Below are 14,928 nucleotides of genomic sequence, written 5' to 3'. Positions count from 1 at the left end.
AAAGTAAATAAAGGGAGTATCAAGTTTATGATCAGCGAATGGGTCAAAAGTTTTGCTTTAATACAAGACCCAGAAGAACTATGTTATGACCTTTCTTCCTGTGTTGGTAATGCGATTGAAAAACGTCAAAACAAAGACGACCCCTGTTAAAGCCAGAAACACCATATGAACTCTGACCCAGCAGTCAAGAGTAGCTGGAAACTATTCATGCGCAAAATGCTTAGAATAGCACATCAAACTCCAAAACTCAGCCCTACTTCAGTTTGCCAAACATATGACCGCTTATCAATTTCATCTGACTGAATTTTGAAGAACATTACAGAAAGATTTTTTTCTCTGATATGTTTTGTCTCACGCGGACTGTCACACGTCTATATTAATCGAGTGTCAAACCTCATCGTAATTCTTGGTCATGAGTGAAAGCATTATATTAGAGTATATTTGCAGACTTCGGATGAAGTCTCCAAGTTCAGGGAGCCAGAGAGATGGAAAGTTATTATCTGCTCAAGGGTTCAGTAAAGAGAGCTTCTCTCTAGCACTGCTTAGTCTGCTGGCATGGCACCTGAATAGACAGCAGCAGTGCCATGAAAAATCAATTAAGAATTTTAGCAGCTTACTTCACACTAATTACCTCTTCACATCCTACAAAAACCCTGCTGAGTGACAGCAGTTGAGGGCGAGCCTTATGACTATTATGCCTCTTCTTCACACACATTAAGTCCAGTCTCAGCAGAATGATGGCAGGAAAAGGCCTCATAATGTGACTTGCATCCCTAAGCATTCCAAAATGCCCTTGATGAACTTGAAGATTGAGGTTGCAGAGAGACCCCCTGTGGACGGGAGCTCTCCGAATGACTTATTTACATTGATTTTCTGTTCAAAGACCTGTAGAACAATACACTTGTCATCAGGATGAACCATTCCAGTCAGAGTATTGAGCACATTACAGGTTTCATCTAAGTAAATCATGAAGACCAACTTCAGCTAGACATCATATCAGATTATCATGAAATATCTGATATAGATCGGTCCACATGCATTGCCAAAGGCTACATTAAGAGGATAAAATATTGCATTGCCATGTAGGCAAAATGTGTGGGTTAAACATACTGTAGTCTAGTTAAGCTCTATTAAGATAGATAGATAGGTAGATAGATAGATAGATAGATAGATAAAAAATAATAGTGTAGGCCTATAAGTAAACGGTAAAATATTAACATTTAAACTCGACCAGTGTCTGTGCCGCGAGAGTGCATCTCACATCATCAGTGCAAAGCGCGCGCCCAATCCCCAGTCTACTTGTCATCTTAAGCGTACCACATTGTATAAATAGTAAGAAGCGGCAACTGTTTCAGAACAGACCGGGTTGGTGAAAAAACGAAGCGGAGGGGGAGGAGAACGAATCCAGTGACACCGTGAAATTGTATTAAACATGCCATTCCTCCCTCAGAGCACTTTCACGCTGTCTAAACTTCGTGCTCACTGGGTGTCTGGTGTTTCGGAAGTTTGAAGCAAGCGAGCAGGCACCTGAAAAGGAAACGCGCTTACATACCATCAAGGAACAGGCATTTCATCAGCGAACATCATCACTCTCCCGAATGATTCTTCTGGCCATCTTCAGCCTGAAGTCTCAGATAAAGTGATGCCTGTTTTTATCTTTGGGAGAAAGGGCATTTGAGAAAGTGCAACGGAACAACAAGCCTTGACGAGGAAAGAGGAGACTATAAACAGACCGGCGTAGGTCCGGATTCTTAAATTTTCCTAAAATGCACTTGTTTGGATTATCTGTCTTGTTCGCGTATTCAACATTCCTATACACAAACCTTGCTATTGACACAAGTCAAGACGATTATGATTATGACCAGGATCAAGGAGATGTCACGGTACGTTTCTTTTTATATTGGCATATATTATAATTCTTGTAGCACAGAAAGTTATACGAAGCTAAAGGGTCTTTAACGTTATCAATTGTGCAATTGAACTAAAACCAGCTGTAGAATAATACTGCATAGTCAGAATACTCAGATGTCAGATGGTTCCAGAAATGTCTCAGTTCAAGACATTGCATATTTTCATCGTGAATTCATTTATCCCGTTTGGATTTGGATCAGAGGCAGGCTATAGGAGAGGATATGTAAAAGATAGCATCAGAATTAGTCATACAAGTAGGTGGACACAGGTGTCACTGGGTCAACAACAGTGTGTGTGTGTGTGTGTGTGTGTGTGTGAGAGAGAGAGAGAGAGAGAGAGAGAAAGAGAGAGGGTGAGTGTGTGTGAGGAAGAATGATCGAGTGTGTGTGTGTTCCCTGGTGGAGGCACTGGAGTATGAGGGAGGGAGATAAATCTGAAACACGTGGCTATTTGATCATGCAATACACTTAATTGGTGGGATTAACACTGCTACCAGGTCCTTTTAGAAGGCCTGTTGTAACCTCCTGGAAGGTCAGAAGAGATACAAAGCCCCCCCCCCTCACACACACACACACACACACACACACACACACACACACACAGAGAGAGAGAGATAGAGAGAGACTCACACACACACACATGAAAATTATTTTGAAATCTAGCTAACTTTCAGGTTTAGACAACAATGCCTAGGTAAGCAATGAAACGTTAATGAAATGATCCCACATGCCATAAAGTTTAAAGCGATCCGGCAAACTGTTGATACATTTCCCAATTGTGTACTTTGTCTTCATTACACTCTGTTGAGCCAGTGGTTTAATCATGGACTTGGTCTAAAATTAGACTCACTTTTCATGTTTTCCTAGCTTTCTTAACCCCCCTGGAGTCTGAGTAGAATTCGATAGTAATTAAGATTAATTTGGTTGGAATTCAGGGAGTCAGAGCTAAAAAATGTCAAACAATAATACAACAAAAAAATCTCATAAATTCATAATTGCTTCTTTTCAGTCCCTCCGAGACACATTTATCTTATGATCACGATGGGCTCGTGAAGATTTGTGCAGTAATTGGTGCAGGGGCCCAAAACACATGTGGTTGTTAAGGGCTTCCTGTGCAGGACCATTGACTCTCTTCTGGAGGCTGGAGACCAACTCCCATAACTCATCTCATGTCACTCAGCGTCTGTCTCTGGCGTGCATTTCACTTGTCTCGCCTTAAGCGTCACGCTAGCCTTTGTCACTCCTCGCCTCCATGAAATCAAGTCCTCTCTCTTAAAAGATGTGCTGAAACGAAGCATCCTCTTTGAAAAGACCGCAATGAGGACAAGTTGAGCAAGTCCTGAGCACGCCTGGGATTGGATGGAGACGAGGAGAGTAAAAGAATGCCCCCCCTCCTCCACTACAAACAAAGAAAAGAGAGAGTGTGTATGTGTGTATGAGAGAGAGAAAGAGAGGGAGGGAAAAGAGAGAGAAAGAGAGAGTCCCCATGGAATGATCTGTGTGATCAACAAGGCAGTAAATTGTAGTTAGCTCTCTGAGGTGTACAGTCCGACCTCAGCCCTGCTATGGAAGTCGCAGAGAGACCCCTGTGTGTGGGGTGGATGCGTGCCTGTCACAGCCGTCTGGCCCGGACCTGAGACTTGTAATTAACACCAAAGTGTTGAGTGCTTTGTGGCTGTTTAGCTTCCAATGGCCTAGTAGGGTTAGGGAGAGAGCATGCCCGACTCCTGTCTGTGGTCGAGGCTCTGTTATATGTTGTTTGCGTTATGGTCGGCGTAGACACGGGCCAGACGCCGTGGTGACGGAGCGTGTCGCCATGGGATGTGCCTCATTTCTGTCAGGCACCCTTAAACCACACCAGCACAATAGAGCGGCGTCCTTATCTGGAGCCGATGCCATGATTGCCCGGAGTATCCTAATTAACTCAGGTCCTGCCTGAACCTCATGGTGCCTATTACTTCAGGTACATTTCCCATCATAGATGAAGCAGGAAGGAATGTTGCCTCTTGGTTAGCTGTTTGTGGAAAACAACGTGGGTTTTCTGTACTGATTTATCAGACCGAGAGGAGAGGAGGGGGTTGCATGAGTAGGGCTTCTCATCCGGTCCATCCCCCTCTATCTCAACACCACCCAGGTGAAGCCCAAGGAGAACATTCACAGGTGGAATGGATTACCTGACATCTGCGTACCTTATCTCTGTCCAATTGAATAGCCCATCCACCTGCAAAAAGTCTTTCATCTGCCTAAGTGTGTGGACTTATCAGACAAGGTCCTATTTCACCACAGCTTGCCTCCCAGACAGGTCGACCAAGAGAGGAATGAGGAGGGGTGAGAGGTGGGGGAGGCTGGGGCTGGGGCTGGGGGTGGGCAATCGGATGAGCTGATGACATAAGCCAGGGGGTGTGCGCTGCGTTGGAGCCTGTGAGAGGTCGACAGTTCAGGCATCCACTGAGGAAAGAAACTGTTGCAACTGTGGTATTTCAAGAGCTATTACGTGAACAAACTGATATGTTACTTGCATTAGGAAACAACTAGAATTGCAAGTGTGTGGGTAGAGTGTAACAGAACATGCCCTTTTCATTTTTTTCACCACGGCCTTACAGTTAGGACAGATTGGGTGGCCCTCGTTATGTTCACACTGCACAGTTTTTGTGTAGGGCTGTTATTTCAGCAACGCTGGAGATTAGAACATGGTAAAGTTTTAATGCATACATTTAGGGGAAACAACTTACAACAGCATAATTGTCCCCCCCTCGCCCCCCCCCCCCCCCCCCCCCCCCCCCGCCCCCCTCCGCGCCATGTCTCTCCTCTCCCTCATGTGTCTGAATGAATGGTGAGTACCTCAAGCATGTGTGTTGTGTGTGTGGTGTGTGTGTGTGTGTGTCAGTGTGTGTGTGTTGAGCGTGTTGAGCATGTGTGTGTGTGTGCTAGTGAATAATATCTATTCCCTGTCCTTTGAGTGGTCTATGCATTGTGTGTAAACAAGCAGAGGACAGAAGAATGTGCCTCTGACAGTGTCCCAGCAGTGGGCCCGGGACAGCTGCAGAGTCTAGCTTCAGCACCAGGCCTCTCTCTCACACTCTGGCCAGCTCACTGCTCACACTGCCATCAGCAGGTGGTAGCGCACAGCAAAACACAAGCTCTCTCTCTCTCTCAGACTCTCTCTCTCCATCCCTCTATCTCCCTGGCTGACTCTTCCTCTATCTCTCTCTCTCTGTCTCCCTCTCTCCTATATCTCTGGCTGACACTCCCTCTCTCCCTCTCTATCTCTCTCCCCCTCTCTCTCTCCCTCTCCCTCTCTCCCCTATCTCTCTGTCTGTCTGTCTCTCTCAGTAAGTTAATAGGGCCATTAATCCCATGTAGTCCAGGGTGCCATACTTTTTCTGTCAAAAAAACTCTCCTGTAGGATTTCTCCTGCACTACTTTGTAAATGTCCTAATGCTTCCAGGAACGTGCTATAGTGAACACAGTGAACTCTCATAGTCTATTAGAGGGACTATTGGGACTAATGGCTCTTGCTGGATACCTCATCACTGCTAGTTCTGGAAAATTTAGATCACTTTTTGAGGCCACAGAGTTTCAAAGCTGAAGAAAGTAGCTATGTTTCGCCATATTCTGAAGGTGGCTGTGCAGAGAAAATCGTCGGGTGCATGTCTGTCTGTCTGTTATTCCCTTATTCACGATCAAAGGTTTCCGGGGTAACAAAGCATGCATAACATAGATTTCACTAGGCTTTTGATAAGCTCTTAGACATGTTTATAGTTGTTGCAATGCATGACAGGGGGCATTTGCATTTCAAAGTCTTGTGGGCTTTTGAGTTCTGATTGATGCAATGCATCACATTGGGTCCAATCCTATCAACATAACTTGGCAACACTGCTGCTCTGTAATCTGCTTCTTTCACCACATTCTCTTCATTGTCTTCCTGAAAGAAACAGAATCACATGCTACAGGTTATCTGCCAATAAGTGAACTTTTCATTTTGTATGGAGTAATGCACAATAATGCACAAAAGACCTGCTGAAAAGATGCTTAGCAAACAGTGTACTGTGTACAGAAAGTGCATTATATAGTCTAGGTGTCTGAATGAACATTGCTGCATTTCCACTCTAGCTTCAATCTGACTCTTGACTCAGTCTCAAGTCTTTCCTTGATCTTCCCTCTGCTAAACATAACACACATGGTATGCTGAGGAGATGAGATAATGATAGGGAGAGGGAGAGTGAGAGAAAGAGAGAGAGAATAACACAGAGAGAGAGAGAGAGAGAGATCAGTGTTTTCCTTAGTGATGCTGCTGGTTGAGTAGAGATAAGGCCTGAATGATTCATGCCCCATATGCAGATGATTCCATTTGTGGCATCGACCCATTTTGGGGTTTGTTGTTAGCGGGGAATAGTTCAGAGCAGAGGATCTCTGTGGAAGGATCTCAGAGGAAGTCTGATTCTGATTAATCACAGACCGCAGTGTAAAACCCTGTCTCCAACACTTTCGTTAGTCTACAACTGAGAAATTGTATCAATACAGGGATGAACAGCAGAGTGGATAGAACACCCCTTAGTGCCCACACACACACACATGCACACATGCACACACACACACCCACACACACACACCTACACACACACACACACACACACACACACACACACACACACCCTCCTGGAGTGTGCAAAGACACCCTTAGCTGCTGCCCAGAGAGGCTGGTGGGATGGTTTGATTCGGATTTACCATCCTTGCATGTTTTCACATGGGTCATTCTCAGTCAGCACATTTGGATCTGACATTAACTATTATTAAAATAATGTTTTATGGTAAAGTCCACATGTTCCTTCAAGGCTGTGGAAATGTGTTTTTCTGGTGGTTCTTGTGGTTTCTGGTGGCTATTTTTACAGATGATGGTGGGCCATCATCCTCACGGCTGCTAGACATGTTATGGACCTCTGCTAGAATAGTTGATCGGTGTGTGGTATGTGTGTGTGTGTGTGTGTGTGTGTGTGTATTTGTGTGTGTGTGGTTGGGCAGAGATGTATGAATAGCGGCTACTTAACACAAAATCCACTCCATCTACTCTGATGTATGTATGAATACCAACCTGCTCCCTTGATACTTTGTGGGTCCATGTCTGTTTAGGTAATAAAAACGTATGGTGAGTTTTAGCATCTGGGAATAAGACACTCACAGGGCAATCTCAATCTTGCAGTAAACAATAAACTCAGCAGCTCCTTCTTATATTATCCCTATATTATCCTTCTTATATTACCCTTATATCCTCCATCTAGAAATTCTGAGGTGGGAATCCTCCTTTGTTGAAAATCAGTGTGTCATCCATGGCAATTTACCATCAAATAGATGAAATAGATAGATTTGAAGATGAATGGCCCCAAAGCAGCAATGACAGGATTTCATGTCACACTAGTTTGCTACCTGTTCAGTATGCTGCCAGCAGCTTCAGAGAGGCGTGCAGCGCGAGTCACAGCCCAGTGAGTGTGCTGTGCTACGTTAAGATCTGTAGATCCCTGTGGCCCTGTGGAGGTACGCCACTCCGGCCGATTTACAGCTCCAGAGCAACCCTACACGGAGCCAGAGGCTGCAGCAGGCCTGGTTAATCACGCTGCAAACATGCCCTCTGTGCCTCAGAAAGCCACGGGTACCAGAAACAACAGAGAATCCTGCAAAGAGGTTTGGGGAGGAGGGGAATTAATATTCAAACTGTGCATTAGTGTCTCTGAGAAAAAGAAGAAAAAAAGCTGTCATAAACTCATGACACTAGTCATGAACTGTGGTTTTTTTCTCTGCTTCGTGCTTGTGGAAATGAGCAGAATGAATCATGAAAGGCTGATTCAGTTTTTTGAAGACCTTGGCAATGACATCCCCAGTCACAATTGTGGAGACTCTTCTTTTTTGCAATATACTCGTGTTTACTGGGTAATGGATATAGCATAACAATGAATGGAAAAGCTATTTCCAGGAGCCTGGGTTTAGGCAGTGAGAGGAGAGGAGAGGAGAGGAAAGGGAGGAGGTGGAATTGCCTGTGAAGGATCATGACAGGATGAGCTGTAATGAAATGCTAACATCCACGGGGAGGCCGCTGGAGCCTGCCTCCATGCAAGACGTCTCAATCGTCACCGGACAGGGGTGGACAGTCGCTATCACAGTGTGATGGATGACAGTGACTCCTCTGACGCCAGCACAAAGCGAGCTAGAGAGAAGGAGAGAGTGAAATGAACTGACCCTAGAGAGTTGAGGCGTAGTTCAGGGGCAAAATGCACTGCTCTCTCTCTCTCTCTCTTTCTCTCTCTCTCTCTCTCTCTCTCTTGCTCACACATTTTCTCTCCCTCTCTCTCACACTTTCTCTCTCACCCCCCCCCCCCAACTCACTGTTGATGGCAGTTCTTTTAAGGTCAGGGTCTTAGGGTCAGCCTGCAGGCTCTCACATTTCAGATCGATGGGAACCCTGGTGGCACGTTGCCTCCTCTGTCTCCCATGTCTGAGACCCCCCCCCCCCCTCTTCTCCAGTCCCAGACAGACCCCCATGGAGCAGCTGTGTGCCTCCTCCTCCTCACCCGGAGGCCTCGCGTCTCAGCCATCGTACTGTAAGACGGTTAATATGCTGTGGGCTGGTCTGCTGGGACAGATATTTAAAGATGAAAGGGACGCCCGGAGCACATGCTGGGCTGGACGGGTCCCCATATTTGCGCTGAAACAGTGCGGTGCACTCTACTCGAACCGAGGCTCCCCCTGTCTCCTCCTCATCTCAGCAAGAGATTTTCCATCTTGTTCTGCTGACTTGCCTGATGTCTTCAGAACACGGATCTGAGCACTAAACGACTATGGCTCTCATGACAGGCACCTATAGGCTTTCGAGCAGGAAGGTTTCCTTCTGTGAAAAACCACGGCAACCACTCAGACTCCTCTTCCTGGTGCCTTTGAACTAAAGCGGGTATTTCCTACCATCCTCTGAAAAAGCAAAAAAATCATCCCCCTTTTATTTAATGTATCTGCAAAAACGATTGTGAGGCAAAACGGAAAGAACGGATGGAGTAAACAGAGAGATACGTCTGGCTGTGGAAGGGAGGGATAGAGAGGGATTAAGGCTGAGAGGTTTCCAATATGGCATGGTCCGTAGTGATAGAGGCAGAGTGATTTCCAGCGTGTGGTGGTTTTGACTTCTGTTTCCTCTTTCCTCTGTTTCAGCTGGTCCTCATTCAGTGTCGTTGGTTTTAGAAAACAAAGCTGATTGGTCTTGACTGGCCTTTTTAGCTCAGGACTCCACATCTCGGGGTTGCAGGTTGCGCTGACATCACCGGAATTCTAGCTTATTTTTATGACTTACAAGGTGACGGCAGTGATGCTTGGCCTGTTTTTGTTTGGTGCTACGCTGTAAGAAAGTGGAAAAATCCACTAGCTTGACCGAGAGCAAGTTATAGTTGAACAGAAACAGCGATTTTGCCATATGACAATCCAATGCAATGTGTCACTGCACATTTCAGTATTATCAGGTTGACATACATACATGACTTATGGCTCAGGGGTACGAAAACGGAATTGGGATTCCCATGGGAGAGGGATGAGGAATCGGTCCACTGCTGTTTAAGAGCATCTGGAATGTAAGTGATGCAGACGATGGTGATGGTTCTGTGCCCTTATCACGACATGTCTCCTTCCTGTGTGTCAGAGGAAGTGAGAACAGCCACCTCAGTCTGAGGTTTACTGGCCCCTGCTGTCACTGGAATGAGCCCATGACGTGGACACTAATGCAAGCCTTGCATTTTCTCTGTGAGATGTGTTTTCAGCATTTCTCAAATGAGACCATTTGGAATAGTTTGCCCCGTCTTTGTTTCAGAGGAGATCTCCCAGGCAGCATTTGGCGGGTTAGCTTCAACCAATTAGAATCCAGGATGGCCAACACCATTTTCAAAAAATGGCATTCCACTTTTGGCCACATTTTCACAATGCTAATTACTGGTAGGTGGAATGCTGCTGGTGGACACAAAGATGTGTTCTTGAGAAAACGCCCCTAAATCTCATGCATCTCAGAAAAAAACATAGATTTTGAAGTGAGACACTGCCTTGTTCACACTGTGCACCTCACCATTTAGAAGTTATAATTTAAAGCAATGCAATGTAGTTATTTTATTTTAAGACATTTCAGTGCTTCACTGAGAATTAAGTCTTTGACTTTGCTGATGTGTGCCTGAAACACCTGGTATTGCACTGTATACACAAATCCGGCGAAACACGGAAGTAAAGCAGCGCCGCCATTACTGCGTTGCCTTGCTGCTAAGGAAGTAGCGAAGTAACATGTTGGTCCCGTAGGCGGCTGTAGCAGACGTTAGAAATCTTCTTCTTTTTCTTAATTTTTATTTAGTACGTATGCTGTTCAGTGATGCCGGGACAAGCGTGTTGTGTGGTCGGCTGTTTTAACAACAGTAGGAATATACAGACTTAGAATTAAACCGTTTGTGAAATTCACAAACCTTTGTTGCACATTGATTGAGTGTGTTTACAGGCTTAGAGATTACACAGAGTTCCTTGTCGAGTGGAGGACCAAGATGTGCATTAAAAGTGGATGAAATACATACGATTAATAAAATAATCCTGAATACCTTACCTAGTAAGAACATGTATTTTACTGCTACAAGTGGTCGTGGCTAATAGTTATTTGCAACTTCTGAAGCTTGTGAACATATTAGCAACACAGCTACAGCATTCGGTTTATTGTTGTCATTAACTAATACACGTCTTAATACATTATGTTGTCAATAAATTACCTTCATCGGTAAGTTTTGGCCACTGCCTGACATCATCTACCCAATGTTCCCTTTCACCTGACATTTTTTCATGAGCAGGATCTCCTATTTGATATTCTCTGACAGAATGCTTTCATTGAAAAGCCATTAGAAGGCACCGGCAAGTGTCACACCATCACACTCCGCAGGCACGCAGTTATGGCGGCAGGCAACATGTCAAAAAATAGACGGAAAAGGGGAATTCCCACACTCTGTTGCTTTAGATAAATGTTGTTACTTTTTTATCATGCTACTACTTAGTACTTATTTGTAAGTTAAAGCAACATTTTATATCAATGGGGAAAACACAAAAAAAATTTGTTTGCAAAATGTACGCAAGTGTTAGCATGACGAGCCAGACCTACAATAAAATGTAGGGTCTGGGCACTCACCGTTCGCAGTACTCAGTCCGAGGGGCGGGATAATCGGTTGTCTTTCAAATTCCCTCTGCATGCAATAGGACAGCGCTAGTCCCATGCGTTTCCCACCAGCGGAGCTAGTTGGCTAGTTCAAACTTTATAACTTAATAAAAGCTTAACTTGTGTCACACTGTTTGCCAACAGCAACATTATCTTATTTGTTTTCAAGCCAAACCGTTGCAACTCTGCCATCAATCATTATGTTAAGCCCGCCTAACGACTCTATACACGATTTGATTGGCCTGATAGAAGTTACATTTTTCGAGCTCACAAGCCAACGGAGAGTTGCTAGACTAGCCCTGGCAGGGTGTGTCTAGATTTCTAGGCTACGCAAGTGTATACAATTTTGTGATAAAAAGTGTTGTGTGGGGTGTGTAGGGAGTGTCTCATGGATTTCACTCACGTAACAGAGAACTCGCTGTTTTAAGTCAAAGTCAGATCAGCCAATCTAGTTCGCCAATTACATTTAACATATTCCAGAGCACTGTAATATATCCTGTCTGTATTTACACCATATGTCTGCTCAGGTCTTTAACTGTGCACCTGGTCGCTTAACATGTTAACATTGGATCTTAATATTTTTCCAACTTGTGGTAGGTGGTAATTCTTGTCTGGTACACTTACCATAAAGCCCAGGAACCCACTTGGGGCTGTGGCTGATGAATTCATCCTGAGTGTCACCAGTGATAGAGGAGTGAGCATTTCCTGTGTTACACAGCTGCTGTCATTTCTTTCCTCCCTGAGTCATTGTCCTGTCATGATAGGCATTTATAATGGTTTTTGTATTTCCCGAAATGGTACTCTGTAGCTGTATTTGGTCACTAATGCATCCGGTTTGCTTGATGGTCAGGACCTGGGTTTAATGATATCATAGACCGCTGTCATGTCATCAGAAAGTCAGCTATGACTCACTCACATCCAGATGTCATGCACCAGTTGTGTATTGGAGAAAAAAACTGTTTATGTCTCTTGAAATTATTTATGAGATGTTTGCATTGTTTCTCTATGTGCTGTGTCTGTCGTGGAGAAACCCTGATGATAATCATTTTTAGTGGGTGATGAGTGTGTTTGACTTTGTCTTTGTCCTCTCAGGTGCAGGTCCTTCAACTTGTTAGGTCTATAGTTGTTTGGAAAAATAAAACAATGCTGTTCATGTTTTCAGGGTTATTCAACCATGGACCATATGGCACCATAATAAGCTCAATTTAATGCCATAGTTAATCAGTAAGTTAATCAGTAAAAATAACACATTGTGTTGAAAATACAATGAGATCTGAGACTATGTAATGTCTGATTGCACAAGCCGCATACACAGATGTAGAAACCAAGGTACACATGTAAAACAGGCGTCCATGCGTGCACACACTCACACACACACACACACACACACACACACACACACACACAGAGAGAGAGACACACACACACACCAGACACCCCATTGTTTCTGGCGGGAAACCGACTGGTTATCTCAGGAACCACTGTAAACAAAGTCATGGAAGACGCCCAACACAATAGGCGCATACAGTTTCTCTCCCTCTCTGTATAGTTTGAGTTTCCTGCATGAAATAGAGGGGAGTGCATGTGGGAAGCAATGCCCGCTTCCTACAACGATCGGATTCCTCCCCTTAATGTGAGTCTTTGTTGAGAACAGTTTTCTTGGAAGCCAGAGATTTCCATGTCAATCCCACACAACACCCCAAATAAATACAGCACTATGCTTGGGAACATTTTTTTCCCAGAAAGTGATTGGTTCAATAGTTTAAGGCACTCTGTACTGTGCCATGCCATAAAAGGCAGGATTTGTCTCAGGGCATCAACATGAAGTGAGGGTGCTAGTGGAGTTGACATTCAGAAAGAAGCTAAGCTGGTCACAGCAAGCACATCTATATTTGAGACCCTTGTCCCCAGTCTTTTGGGAAACATGTGTCTGTGCAGTGACATGTAGCATTTGATTGATGTGACTGGCATGGGATTGGTTTTCACGCCAGATGAAAGGATCTGCTGAGGTGAAAACCAGCCTGACCTTCTCAAAGTATGTGATTGCCGTTGTGTTTAGCAGAGTGCCAGATCGCTGTTCTCATTCCTCTCTGGGGATTGTCTGTTGGTGAACGACGGATTACTACTAATTCACTGTTCTATGTATTTCCTCTTGAGACCCACAGTGAAGCACTCTATATGTTCTTACCCCTGGCCTGATGGCATATTTATTACTTTTCATAAAGAGAAGATTTTTACTCCTTAATGTTTTTTTTCTTTAAATCTGTGTGGGTTTTAGAATTTAGTTTTACATTTTCTACGATCTCTTAAGCTTTTTGACCTTTGTTTTCCATTTACTAACTCTTGATGTACGACAAGCAGTAAGTTACACAAAAATCATCCTTCGTGCTGCATGCAGGGCAAGTGTCTCTTTGCAATGTGTGCCATTTGCAGCTCACATTGAAGAGTACGGTCGATGTGGTGACAGTAAGAAAAATGCAATTGCTGGTCGTTTGCTGGTTAAACAACCTAACAAGGGGCATTTTCAATGACTCTTATTCTTGTGGTTTGTCTCACTCCCATTGTTCAGTGATGTTCAGTGGGCCAAGCACTGTTTTGTCATTGGAGTGGGCAATCGAAGTGAAAGGAGTCAGCCCAGAGGTCGTGTTTGAAGATCACTGCACTAGACCATTCATAGGGGTCACATGTAATTGCAGTGATTTACGGCCTTGGAGAAACCTGACACTACTCTTTAACCACGGTGTCAAGGACTATGTCACAGTCTCACAGACAATAAATATACATGGTTAGCTGTGCTGAAGTTGGATATTGAGAGTCAATGCTGAATATGTTGAATTGGATACCCTTTAGCACATGATTCATAAAATAATACAATAACTCCTACTTCTTTGAACAAAGCGTAGATGTGATCACTGTAGTTCATCAATGTTTACTCATACTTTACAAGCACATTTATTAAAAAAAATAAAAAAGTGGACATGGTACTACTTCTTTATTATTGTATCCAGGGCTTTGAACCGATTTTTTTTTCCAATCGGTTCGTTCCGAACAGAAACGGAATTATAACGTTTCCGGTTATGAGTTCCACCAATAAATTGACGTTCCCGAACCGGTTAGAACAAAAAAATACTGTTCCCGGAACGGTTAATTTCGTTCCTGTCAGCTGTTTAATGCTATAGAATTATGTCACATCTTTCTCATCCAGCTTAAACCAAATGTAATAATATTACAACCATTATTCAATAATAATAATAATATTATTATTAATAATAATAATTAAATAGGCCTACAATTATTTCAAATGTGTAGTTTATTGTTAAAAGAGAAAATTTCCACACAAACGTAACGACATTATTAAGACACGTGGTTATGCCACTCGGGCAACAACAAATTCCAACTGTCGGGGGGAAAGGCCATCCCATAGACCACCATAGGCCATAGGCCTACTCATACCGTAACAAGTCTTTTGTTTTGTCTTGCTTAGGCCTACTTGCAATTAGGCCTGTTTCATCAGGTAGGGCCTATTGTTTATCAACAAACATAGCCTACTAATTATAGCTTGTAATAACAGTGGCTCACATTTAACAGTTCGCAAAAACTAAAAAAAATGGCTATACCAACCTGGCATTTTTAAACAAACAACAAAAAAACTAAGATTTGTGACTGACATTAGGCCTAACGAGAGTAAATTGCCTTCCACGATGCAAAAAATATAGCTATTGATATTGTGTTTGGAATGAGCGTTTTAATTAACGATCGTAATTTACCTCTTATTTAAGATGTGGAGTGGAGACTTTGTAATCCACCGCT

General features: G+C 43.7%; 1 protein-coding gene across 1 annotated transcript in view; it reads left to right on the top strand.

Moving 5' to 3' along the window:
- Window positions 1-1,354: 1,354 nt before the first annotated feature.
- The window catches only part of vegfc (vascular endothelial growth factor c), a 36,943-nt gene continuing 23,369 nt past the window's right edge, over window positions 1,355-14,928 (top strand). Inside the window, exon 1 of the mRNA XM_076294040.1 lies at window positions 1,355-1,883. Within this exon, the coding sequence (XP_076150155.1) occupies window positions 1,767-1,883 (117 nt within the window). The 5' untranslated portion in view covers window positions 1,355-1,766. The remainder of the gene's footprint in view (window positions 1,884-14,928) is intronic.

The sequence above is a fragment of the Alosa pseudoharengus genome, unplaced genomic scaffold (assembly GCF_046254945.1).
Source record: "Alosa pseudoharengus isolate Yale_2024_CS ecotype anadromous, Long Island Sound unplaced genomic scaffold, YU_APseudo_1.1 YU_APseudo_1.1_scf_2, whole genome shotgun sequence".
Classification (NCBI taxonomy): domain Eukaryota; kingdom Metazoa; phylum Chordata; class Actinopteri; order Clupeiformes; family Clupeidae; genus Alosa; species Alosa pseudoharengus.
The sequence above is the reverse complement of the archived record's forward strand: the minus strand, read 5'-3'. Positions and strand labels throughout refer to the sequence as shown.